This window comes from Chrysemys picta, chromosome 8 (assembly GCF_011386835.1).
Source record: "Chrysemys picta bellii isolate R12L10 chromosome 8, ASM1138683v2, whole genome shotgun sequence".
NCBI lineage: Eukaryota > Metazoa > Chordata > Testudines > Emydidae > Chrysemys > Chrysemys picta.
In genome coordinates, this window is record NC_088798.1 from 21213226 (window position 1) to 21225521 (window position 12296).

Genomic DNA, 12296 nt, shown 5'->3' on the forward strand with positions numbered 1-12296 from the left:
TGACTTAACGTGACCTTTTAAATAGATTTTCTGATTTGGTTGCTTTTATAGTTAACTCCTCTTTAAATGGCTGAATTCGTCTCCTGTCTTGTTTGTTTTAATCTAGGACACCTTTCTGGGCCTTACACTGTGTTTTTAATTGTTTTCTTTTAAAAAATATAAATCTGTAATCTCATTTGATTTGGAGAACAAGTGAACAAAATATTTTAACACTATAACCTCAATGTATTTGAACGCAGCATCTTCGAAATATGGAAAAAACACTTTAACCTCTCAGCTACACAATCTTTAGTTATTATTTGTGGTAATTTAGAGCTTGTTATTTTGGCCACAGAAAGCTCCCCTATTTTTTCCATTTGTGCAGCAGGTAATACTTTTTCAAGTTAAAAAATTCTGAAGTATAGTGAATAAGATTCAGACAAAGTATAGTTTCCAGTTCATGCCAAGACTCACACATACACTTATCTGATTTAATGAAAATTAGATTAATTTACTACATTTTGGGAACAGGAATTGTCGTGTTTGGTTTGCTTTTTAATTTCTTCATAAATTTAGGAGGTGCTACAAAATAAAGAATTTGTATGTGATTAAAGTAGATCGGCACAAATACAAAGTTGTAAGATTTTGGCATTGTCAAGGTAATACCTCATATTCTTCCTTTTAAGGCACTGGTTCATCAAAGCATATAAGCAAGTACTTAAAATTTAAGTGTGTGCTTTGCTGAATTGGGGCCCTAGTTTGAAAAAAGTTTAGTGATCTTTTTTCTAATTTGGCTCTGAGTTGCTTCTGCAAGACTCAATATGGAAATGTGTTGAAGGAGCAATATATGCAATAACTTGTCTAGTTAGTATGTCTGTTAACTTGATCACAAGAGAGAAAATCTATTTCAATGATTAACTCTGTAGGATTGTCTGACAAGTATTAAAAGGTAATGTATTAAACACTTGAAGGTTGCTACTGGGACACACGGCTAAGAGGATAACTATCCCCATTAATTTATTATTACTTTAATATGTTACATATTGAAGAAAGCACTAGTGCTTTAATTACTATTCCACTATTGAGAGATGACAGCAAGACCATACAAACTTCTGTACATAGTCTGACAGCAAGATTTTTCTACCTTTTTGTTCTGAATCTATTAACTACATTGGCCTTTTAACACACTGAACAAACACAGTATAAGTGTTAAAGAGTAATAATTTGCAGTCTATAATTTAGTGACTGATGTAAAATCAGATCATTTTTAGAGAAAGCAGCTGTTTCTCTTGTCACTGCCAATCACTCTTTCCTTGGAAGAGCAATTTGAAAACTTAAGCAAATGTGAAGAATTCTGTTTGTCAGTTGCTCCTGCTCTAAACTCTTCGATTTTCCTGTGGCAGTGTCATTAAGGTGAAAGACAAATCCAGACACAAATGTAAAAAAAATGCAATGAACAAATTGGCTTGGTTACCTGGGCCTTTCTTTGAAGAGGCTCAGGGTTTTGAGTGGTAGGGCAAGTTATTTTGTATGTGCAGTTAACATTGATTAGGTTGTAAGCATGTTGAAGTGGTTACTATTCTGTACATGCCTATAAGCCGTCTGGTAGGTGCAGTCTGTAAATGGAAATAAAATAATTTTAAAAACTAGGGGTAGGATTTTGAGAAGTGCTTTGCATTGCCTTAACTCTTCTCCCACTGAAGTCAGTAGGAGATGGACGTACTTTTGAAACTCCCAGCCTGTGTGTCTGTTACCTGAGTCTTCGGTTTTTTGATCACCAAATTTCTGCTTTTTGTGGGATGAGGTGAGAGTAGTTTGTGATTGAAAATGGTGAAAGAATGTTAAATCAGATCTTCTATGTTTGTTCCATTTTAGCGTCCTTTGTCTCTTGGGGCAGATATTTGTATGTATTCAGCAACCAAATACATGAATGGTAAGCGTCTGAATATTACATAGCTCAAATGTTCTCTTGGTTTTGTCTAAAACCAATAATTGCCATAAAACATCAGTTTCTATTGCTGCTTCATGCGCTTTGTTCTCCGTATCTGTCTAAAGAACCCTCAGAAATCCTTGCTCTGAGGAAACCTATAAATAGGTGGTATTTCTACCCGGTTCTTGACCACAGCATACACACAACAGATATTGCCTAACTGATTTGCCTTTATTTAATTTAAAATAACAAAGCCCTAAAATAGGATTGTACTTTCAAACCTAAGCTCTTTCTTGAGCAAGTTGACTAGGATTTCTCCCTCCAGGACCTTCTTCTGTCTCTCTCTTGTCTGTGTTACCGAGAGCCATTGGTTGTAATGACCCTTAACTGTTTGAAAAGCACCTTATGTCCACGTGCAAAAATGCTGAGTGGAAGGCCAGAAGTGACTGGCGTTACCTCCTGAAATGTGTAGGGGTAAATAGTCAGTGGAAGCTTAATAAACTGGGTGCTACTTTAGGTGGGAAACACTTTCACAATAGATGGTGTGAACTCTGACTGCTGTCTTCCTTGATAGCTCTTAGCTCTGACAGCTCCCTCAGCCAGTGTATCCCTTTAGATCATGGATATCCCTTTCTAAATCCCCACCCCTCATTTACAAACCCTCTTCTCCCGGTCTGCAGGTCCTCACCTGGATTGCCAGCTATGCATCACTGACCCACACACCCACTATGTCCCCCAACAGTGTCCCGCTACCCCCACTCTGGCTGGGCCACTCCCCAGCCAGCAACTGCAGGCAGCTCAGTAAAGTGAGTGCATCAGTCAGATGGATTGCTGGTTGGGGCTGCAGTAGCTGATACAAAGCTGGTAGACAAACCCTCATCTACCAGGGAGCATTACTGAAGGTGGGAGATAGTTTGTTTCACGGAGGAGAATGTACTCTGGCAATTTCAAGGGCTTCTCTGAGATAGAGAGATCAATCAGTAATACAGCAAAGAGTCCTTTATATTCCTGAATGGAGCTAATGATCTGATTTCCCGGATGAGTCAGAAGAATAGCTCTGTACTTCCTTACAAGACCCGACAGCTTGTCACTCAAGTACATACAGGGTTACAAACACTCTATAAACCAAGGGTGAGCAAACTTTTTGGCCTGAGGGCCACGTCGGGGTTCCGAAACTGTATGGAGGACCGGGTAGGGAAGGCTGTGCATGTCAGTGCATAGATGATGGCAGCAGTGAGGAGAAATATCTGATGTCTTGAACTGCAAAAACAGAAAAGGAAGTATGTAGTAGCAGGACCAAGAAAACAACCCCCCAACCCTTTATATATTGAAAGCTTCCGGACTACAAACAAGTTAAAATTTAATGCTCTTCTTTTATCTTCAGGGCACAGTGACGTTGTAATGGGATTGGTTTCAGTAAATTGTGATGATCTCTATGAAAGGCTCAAATTCTTACAAAATGGTAAGTAGCCAACACAGGAAATTCTTTAAAATTTATTGGATCCAGGTATGTCTGTACACAACAGAAAGCATGTGGTATATTTACATATAAAATCCATGTATCTAGGCTACAAATATGACCCAAGAGTTTAAATGGGATGGACTGTGGCCTAGTGTCCATAGCACTGGATTGGCACTCAGGAGATCTGGGTTCTATTCCTGTCTCTGCCACCTAGGGTGACCAGAGAGCAAATGTGAAAAATCGGGACGGGGGTGGAGGGTAATAGGAGTCTATATTAGAAAAAGACCCAAAAATCGTGACATCTGATCACACTACTGCCAGCAGCCTCCTAGGTAGACTTGAACAAGTCATGTTGCTGCTCTGTGCCTCAGTTTCCCAAGCAGTAAAATGGGGATAAATAATACTGACCTTTGTAAAGTGCTTTGAAATCTGCTGATGAAAAGCACTGTTTAATATGTTTATCACTATTTGCACTGCTTATACATGGAAAGATTTTCTTCTTATTTTCAAGTGTCAGAACAGAAAAACAGGAAACAAAGAAAGTGGTTAATTGTCCTTTTAATTATGCGGGCCTGGCTGGCCCAGGGGATTAGTAAAGGCTTCTATACAAGCCTCTGTTCCTTAGACCATGGGTGAGATCCTCTATTGAAATCAATGGGGCCAGGACTTCACCTCATGTGTTTAAATTCATCCCAAGTCATCTATTGGCCTATGTGAAATGAGTTGATAGTGTCAGTTTATTGCCAGGTGTCACAGCTCAGGGCAATTGCACCTGTATTCCCCCCTCTGTGATCCAGCAAGGGGGCCTACCCTCAGGCTTCCAGCTCCCTAGCCATTGTGTTATCCCTAGCAAAGGCTGTCCTTGCCTGCTTGCTTTCTCTACAGAGACTGATAAGCGTCATAAGTTATGACATAGCTCTTTCTGCGTAGCCTTTTTAATTTTTAAAGGTATAAGGACTACAGACAAAACATATTAAAACCAATAAAAACGCATGGTACTAAGCTTATCAGTGATCATCCCAACCCTAATACGGGATGTTCAATACTCCACCCAAGGGGTTTCTTGTGGTTTCAAGTTAATCACAGCTTCAGCTCAGAACAGACACCCAGTTTAATGGTGCTTCAGTAGGCCAAGTCTTTCCAATTCATCCCTAAGGAAGAGGGCCCCTGTCCATTTGCTAGATCAGAAAGAAGGCCTTGAGCCAATTTGAAAGCAGGCTATTTATCCAAAAATCCTCTCTTTGTCCGTTGGTCTCATCTTTTGAACTAGTATATGTGCACCTTGCCAGGGGAGTGGCAACCCCCTCCGACTAGAAAAGGTACATGCAGTTCCATAACACACACAATTACATATTTAATACAATGGACCCTAATAGTATTAACCCCAATTCAATAAGGTTTAGCTTACTTTAAAATTTATCTTAATTCCATAATGTTTGTCCAGGATATTGTCCTGTCACACAAAGGTGTTTGTGGTTTGGGTTTTTTTTTTGGTTTTGACCCATCATAATTACCTTTTTAAGGGGACCAATTCAGCAGTGACCAAGGACTGAATATAGAAACTCTTTAAATGAGACTCGGATCCTGGAAAGACTTGCAAGACTTGGAAAGACATACTTAATTTTTAGGCTCTGAGAGTAGTCCCACTGACATCCATGGGAGTACTCCGCATATAAAAATGGTATTGTACAGTAACTCCTCACTTAAAGTCGTCCTGCTTAACGTTGTTTCATTGTTACGTTGCTGATCAATTAGGGAACATACTCATTTAAAGTTGTGCAATGCTCCACTTTTATGTTGTTTGGCTGCCTGCTTTCTCCACAGCTGACAGCCTCCCTATGGCCCCCTCTCCTCCAGCGCCTCCCGCCCGCCAGCAGACTCTGCGGATCAGCGCCTTCTCCCTCCTCCTCCCCCCTGCCTGCGGCAATCAGCTGGCTTGTGGTGTTTTGGAGGCAGAAGGGAGGGGGGAAGAGCGAGGACTTGGCGCACCGGCTCCCCTTCCCTCCCGAACGCAGCAAGCCAGCTGGCTTGCGGCTTTTAGAAGGGAGGGGGGAGGAGCCAGGAGGCAGCGAGTGAAGTAAAAGGGTAGGAGGAGAGAAGAGGCAGGTCAAGAGTGGGGGCTTGGGGGAAGGAGTGGAATGGGCAGGATGAAGGTTGAACCCCCTCCCAACCCCCCCGCCTCTGGTGCTTATATTGTTACATTTTTCAGGAACATAACTACAATGTTAAGTGAGGAGTTACTGTATGTCCTTTGCAGGATCAGGGTCCTAGATAGTTCCTGCCTGACAAAGCTTGCTATCTTAGGGCTGGTCCACACTAACCCCGCAGTTCGAACTAAGATATGCAACTTCAGCTACGTGAATAACGTAGCTGAAGTCGAAGTACCTTAGTTCGAACTACAAGGTACTTACCGCAGGTCCATATGCGGCAGGCAGGCTCCCCCGTCGACTCCGTGTACTCCTCTCGGAGCAGGAGTACCGGCATCGACAGCGAGCACTTCCGGGATCGATTTATCGCATCTAGACAAGACACGATAAATCGATCCCAGAAGATGGATTGCTTACCGCCGAACCCGGAGGTAAGTATAGACATACCCTTACTGTATGTTTGTACAGTGCCAACAGAATTGAACCTCTAGCCCCACTGTGCTACAAACCATTTATAACTGCCCTCATCTATTGGAGGTAGTCCTTTCAGATCAGGATTGGATTGAAGCAATATCTGTTCTGTGGAGAAACAGAGGACTTTTGGCTGCAGGGCTGTCAGGACAGTACCTTTCTAAACTTATTTAAGTATTTGTTTTCTCCCCCTTAACACCCTGCAGAATATCTCCTTACATGTATATAAGGAGGCATAATTAATAAACTATTTTATGTAGCTGGTGTCCATTTTTTGATTTGTTTTCCTTTAGACCCATGACCATATCACTCAGCGCGCGCATGTGATTTTTTTGTATGATAAATTGGGAATCTTGTTTTGGCAGCAGCATTTTTTGTCATCTGTGTATTTTTACAAATTCATTTTTATCCATTGAATAAAGAACACATGAGGCAGGGCGAATACAAAGTAAGTCTAAACAAAGTAATCTGAGGGAGTGCTGTATGTCTGATAAGATTCATCCCTGAGTCTTCAGTGTTTTAGCTCCTGCCTGACTCTCATATTTTGGGGGGGGAGGGGAGGAGGAAATATAAACATGTATTTTTCTCTCTCTCCCTTATCTTGTTTTAAAGTTAGAATATTTTTAGTCTGGTATCAAAGTACTATGTTTGAGTTTCCAGATATAGGGCCAAATTACACCCTGGTATAAACAGGCAAAGTTCCCATAGAAATAAGTGGGAATTGCATCTGTTAACATCAGGGGTCAGTTTGGAAAGTAAGACCTTCTTCAATAAGGCAGAAGAGGTTTTTTATATATTTGTAATATTGTGCTCTTTTATAGCCCTTGGAGCAGTTCCATCTCCTTTTGACTGTTACCTTTGCAATCGGGGTTTAAAGACACTGCAGATCCGGATGAAGCAGCATTTCTACAATGCACTGGCTGTTGCTCAGTACCTTGAATCAAATCCCCGGGTAGAAAAAGTCATTTATCCTGGTAAGTTGCAGGATTTCTGAAGAGAAGATATTTTGGTTCTGTCTGTTTGGTATAGAATGCTGCATTCCTAGGTGTTGCTGATACATCCATTGAATTTGATTTGTAAGTTTTACTCCGGCATATGCATTTGTCTTGCAGTTGATTCTATGCTGCTTAACACTTGAAGGTTGTTTATGTGCCTTAGTGTGGCTTGCTCTTCTCTGATGCAATTTTAACAGACTGTATAAGCTGTTTTATTCAGAATGTGATTAATTTCAGGACTGCCCTCGCATCCTCAGCATGAGCTAATGAAGCGTCAGTCCACTGGCTGTCCTGGGATGGTCACCTTTTACATTAAAGGAAATCTTGAACATTCTGAAATCTTTCTCAAGAATTTAAAGGTAATTTCCCTTCAAATGAATGTAAACTAATTCTGTAAGAGAACCTGATTGTGACTCAGTTAGGGTTCTGAGTGAAAGAGGAAGTGGTTATCTTCAAAGCAAGGACTGTCTTCCTATGTGTTTGGGAAGCTTCTAATCTATTTGGGTAGTACCACAATCTAAATAATGGATAATTATGAGATGGCACAGTAATGAGAAGGAAGAAAAGGAATTATCCGCCCATTTGAAGTGTTTACAATCATAGCTGGGGCTTATATAGCTAGTTTAAACCATGTGTTGCTACTAAAAGTACACCCCTAGCCCGATATAACGCAACCCGATAGAACACAAATTTGGATATAACACGGTAAAGCAGCGCTCCGGGGGGGGGGGGGGGGGGGGGGGGGGGGGGGGGCTGTGCAGTCCGGTGGTCAAAGCAAGTTCAATATAACGCGGTTTCACCTATAACGCGGTAAGATTTTTTGGCTCCCGAGGACAGCGTTCTATCAGGGTAGAGGTGTATTTGCATATCTTCTGACAATTGTTAATGCAATTTGAAAGCAGAAAAGCTGTTTCTGATGTAACACTGCTAGAACATTTTAAAATACTTGACAATAGAAAATGCCTTTTGAGACTTCTTCATGATCCATATTCCAAAAGGAAGTGCTGCCTCTTTCTGGCAGATCACCTGACAGGTGTTCTCGTAACATGAGCTTTGAAGCATTGTTTAGCTCCCTTTTTCTTAAACTTCATCATTTAACTTGTTCATGGCTATTGTTCTCTGGACACATTTTGGTAAATTTTTTAAAACCGAACCAATTAGTAGCTATATTGACAGTCAAATTAAGGATTTCTCTTCCTCCCATATCGTCCCACCACCACTAGCCCTCACTCCCCAAATAAAATCACAACTGAACTTTCACATAATCAAATAACATCCCACAAACAAAGGTTTGAGTACAAAAATGAGTCTTTCATCCTGCTCTGGAAGGTCAGCCATCTCTGTTTGTTTAATAGGGAGAAGCAAATTCCAGAATCAAGGATTCACCTCCCTGTGAGTGTTTTCACCTCCAGCACCTCAGTGTCCTGGCTAATCAGTTGTTGCGCTGATGCTTAAGGAAAGAGGTGTTTTGTAAACTAGACTGTCTGAGTATACAAGGAGTGGATTACTCCTGAATGCAGAAGAGGCAAGAGGAACAATAGCAGGCATGCTGATCCTGACAGCAGCTGCTACATCCTCAGCAGACACGCATCTAGAGTATATTTCTGAATGCAGCAGAGTATGTAGAGAGCATTTTGTCATCTAGTGCAAGAACATATCTATGATTAAAGATCAGTGATTAGTGAAGACCTTTAATGGGTGGTGGGCATTTCTCAAAGGATCAGCAATTGAATTCTGTTAAGTTTGGATTCTCCTCCAAATTTCTGGGTTTGCAAAATCATATGAGTAATCTTGTGAGAAGAGAATCTCATGACCTTTCTGCTTCTAGTAAGGCTGCAAACACAAGTAAAATACCTCTGAAACAGTGTTCCATCAGTTCTGCCCTTGATTGGGCCCAGAAAGTGTAGGGGTGCATGAAACCTGAAGAATTAATAGTTAGGACAGGAGAGGGATATGGTAAAGAGAGAGGAGGGAGTAATTTCAATTTAAAGTTTTTTAGTTCTGCTCTTATTTTTTTTCCAAAGAGATTCACCCCATCCCCACTCTGACTATACTCAAAACTCAGGGGTGCACCCTGGTTAGCCCTGACAAAAATTTCTCCCTTGAGTTTCTTTCTCTTCTTTAGGCAAGTTAAGGCTGATGTTTTCACACCCAGTAACATTTTGCTAGTAAACTACATACCAATTGTTTTTTCTTATTGCATCCAGTATTTTTTCCATGATATGGAAATTTTTTGTGGTTTTCTAGTTCAGCAAATTCCACTTCAAAATTAAGTAAATTATAAGACATAATTGCCTTTTCCTCTACAATGTAGCTATTTTAAATCCTCTTGCTTTTGTTTCAAATAAATAAACAAGCAGTTTTTCAAAGTGAACTTTTGTATTTCCTGCTATAGCTTTTCGCGCTGGCTGAGAGTCTGGGAGGATATGAAAGTCTAGCAGAACATCCGTAAGTCAGTCTTCTAGTAGTGATTTAAGATGAAACAATCCTTCAATTGCACATACTGTGGAAGAAAAGCTTCCGTTGGATTTTGTGGTCATCTTGAAACTGTGTAGTGTTTAAAATTTGAATGTTTCACTTTGTGACCAAGCACCATAGAGCTAATTTTTATATCATGTGAGCATTTTATGGCTAGTCAAGAAATGAGCAGTGATGTGATCTTATTTTAGAAATTTATACAATGGAAGACTCTTGCTTTGAATGGTATAGTATGCTGTCACCAAGACCTCCCCATGATTTCTTTACCTCCACTCCAGTCCCATAAAATGCCAAGTAAAAGGGTCACAATAGCATAAAGTAGCCCTAAAAGCCATGGTTCTGGCTAATGGAGAATTCCCCTATTTTAGGCATTGTGGAAGACGGCCATAAGGCTGCCTTCTAAGCAGTGGTGCAAGTAGAAATCATTTCTTGCTGGTACTTCACTCATAGGAGGGACGCAAGGGCGGCGGGGGAGATGAACGATATGACCTCCCCACATGGCCCTCCATGTGTTAAACAAATGCAGCTATAAAATGATGCTTTGAGCCCCTGGTGCCACCTATACTTCCAGGTGTCATTGAGGATCCAACAGCACCCCATGTTGAAAACTTTTTAAATGAAAGGATAGGAAGGGTAATCACCCCACTTTTCTTTAACACACTATCAGTGCCTCCCTTATGTCCAAACTAAGCTTCTGCCAGCTTGCCTTTATCTAAGTATTGCTCTCCGCCGGGCACTAAGAAAGCAAGATGCTGCGCCATCTGGGTTTGATGGAAAAGAGGCATAGAACTGTTTGTGCCATGTGCATCTTGATAATAGAACTACAGCCCAAATTGTTTTATTTTCCTCAGCATGACATACAGGAGGGGCAATCAAAATCAGCCTGGCAGAACATACATGAGAAATATCTCTGGACAGATAAGCAATTGATCAAAATCACATTCTCTGATCTCTTGGGGCCAAATCCTGTTCCGTTGAAATCAAAAGGAGTTTTGCTATTGAGTTCAATGGGAACAGGCTTTGACATTTGGAGAGGAAAGAACAAAACCACTCAAGCAAGAGCTATGTTGCTTATATCACAGGTATCAAAGGCTGCTGACTCATGTGAGAAAGTCAGCAGACATCTGATTTTTGTCCATTGCAAGGCAAGGGAGAAATCAGCAATCAGTGAGGCTAGAACAGTCTCTGTACCATATCCAATTCATAAGTCCACCTGCAAAGGATCAAGGAATATCAAGGCTCCAGATTACCTTGAAGTCCCCTCAGTCCCTTGGTCAGAACGCTCCCATTAGGATATGTTCATTGTCCAGAGGCTGGAGCAGGAAAGAAGCAAAATGGAGATGTTTCCAGGGCCTTTTAGCTTCTGCCAAGTGAAGGGAAATCTATTCTCACTGTGAAAGATGGTATTTGGAGTCACATGGGTAAGTTACATGTCCATCACCCCCACCCATATTGTAGTTAGAATGTTCACAGGAAAAATCCAGTAAGTGTAGACATGTATTCTAGGGTTCATTGTGAGCTAAGTGTTCCTTAATGAGCCGTTCAACTTGACTTGTCCCTTCATGTGCTGGCTAAATAATTTGTGGGCATTACCACAGGAGCAAACATGTAGTAAACATAGCTAATATTCATAAGTTCAGATACCAAGATGAATATACATGCTGTGACAAAGTTACTCCTCTAGCTTGGTGGGTCCTGCGCTTATTGGCGGATTTTCTTGCCTCAGAGATTCACCATGTGGGTTGGGGAACAGTCCAGAGACCTTCCCCTCTGGAAGAACCCACAGTCCAGGTCAATTGGGAGGTTTGGGGGGAATCTGGGCCCGCCCTCTACTCTGGGTTCCAGCCCAGGGCCCTATGGACTGCAGCTGTCTATAGTGCCTCCTGTAACAGCTGCATGACAGCTACAACTCCCTGGGCTACTTCCTCATGCCCTCCTCCAAATACCTTCCTTATTCTCACCACAGGACTTTCCTCCTGGTGTCTGATAACGCTTGTGCTCCTCAGTCCTCCAGCAGCACTCCCACTCAGCTCCTTGCACCTCTTGCTCCCAGCTCCTCACACTCACACACTACAAACTGAAGTGAGCTCCTTTTTAAAACCCACGTGCCCTGATTAGCCTGCCTTAATTGATTCTAGAAGCTTCTTCTTAATAGGCTAATTAGGACACCTGGAGCCAGCTTGCCTTAACTGGTTCTAGCAGGTTCCTTATTACTCTAGTGCAGCCCCTGCTCTGGTCACTCAGGGAACAGAAAACTACTCATCCAGTGACCAGTATATTTGCCCTCTACCAGACTCCTGTACCCCACTGGTCTGGGTCTGTCACAATGCATAGAAATAGCATAATCATAAGTACCAGCTATTTCATGTACATGACTACAAGAGATTCTGAAAAATCACATCACATACCTGAGACCCTCTGTGCCAGCACCATGCCCCACTGGAGTTTTGTTCTCTGTTGTGTAACAACAGAGATGGAGCCAGTGATATGACTGTTTAGCCTAAAAGGGCAAGGTTAATTTTTAGCTGTGAATGAGCCTTTGAGCCTAGTCAGTGATGGCATACTGGCACACATTCAGGTTAATGGGCTTCAGTGTTCCTTTGCAGTTCCCAGGTTTATGGACATTAAAAAGTTATGTGATGAGGTGGTTTAAAGCATAACACAGATTTTTAGGTTTGCAAATCTGTGAACCTCTGCCTCTTTGAGATTTTATTTATTGCTGGTCATATCCTCCCACATTATCCTCTCCACCCTTTGCTCAGGAGGTTATGTATGTGTCTTGTAGCACTCTTCTGAACACTAGTTGGAAGGATTTTTTTTTTTTTTTTAGTAAG

General features: G+C 41.6%; 1 protein-coding gene and 1 long non-coding RNA gene across 5 annotated transcripts in view; one reads left to right on the forward strand and one right to left on the reverse strand.

Moving 5' to 3' along the window:
- The window catches only part of CTH (cystathionine gamma-lyase), a 76486-nt gene that overhangs the window by 50983 nt on the left and 13207 nt on the right, over positions 1-12296 (forward strand). For all 4 annotated transcript variants that reach the window (XM_065554035.1, XM_005285505.5, XM_065554036.1 and 1 more), the window contains 5 exons: positions 1855-1912; positions 3294-3371; positions 6811-6963; positions 7222-7343; positions 9380-9432. In XM_065554035.1, the coding sequence (XP_065410107.1) occupies positions 1855-1912; positions 3294-3371; positions 6811-6963; positions 7222-7343; positions 9380-9432 (464 nt within the window). The remainder of the gene's footprint in view (positions 1-1854; positions 1913-3293; positions 3372-6810; positions 6964-7221; positions 7344-9379; positions 9433-12296) is intronic.
- LOC122173817 (uncharacterized) lies at positions 459-11920 on the reverse strand. The gene is made up of 3 exons (XR_006174704.2): positions 11871-11920; positions 10713-10775; positions 459-3169 (listed from the first exon to the last, which is right to left on the reverse strand). It is a non-coding gene; the product is annotated as an uncharacterized LOC122173817 (long non-coding RNA).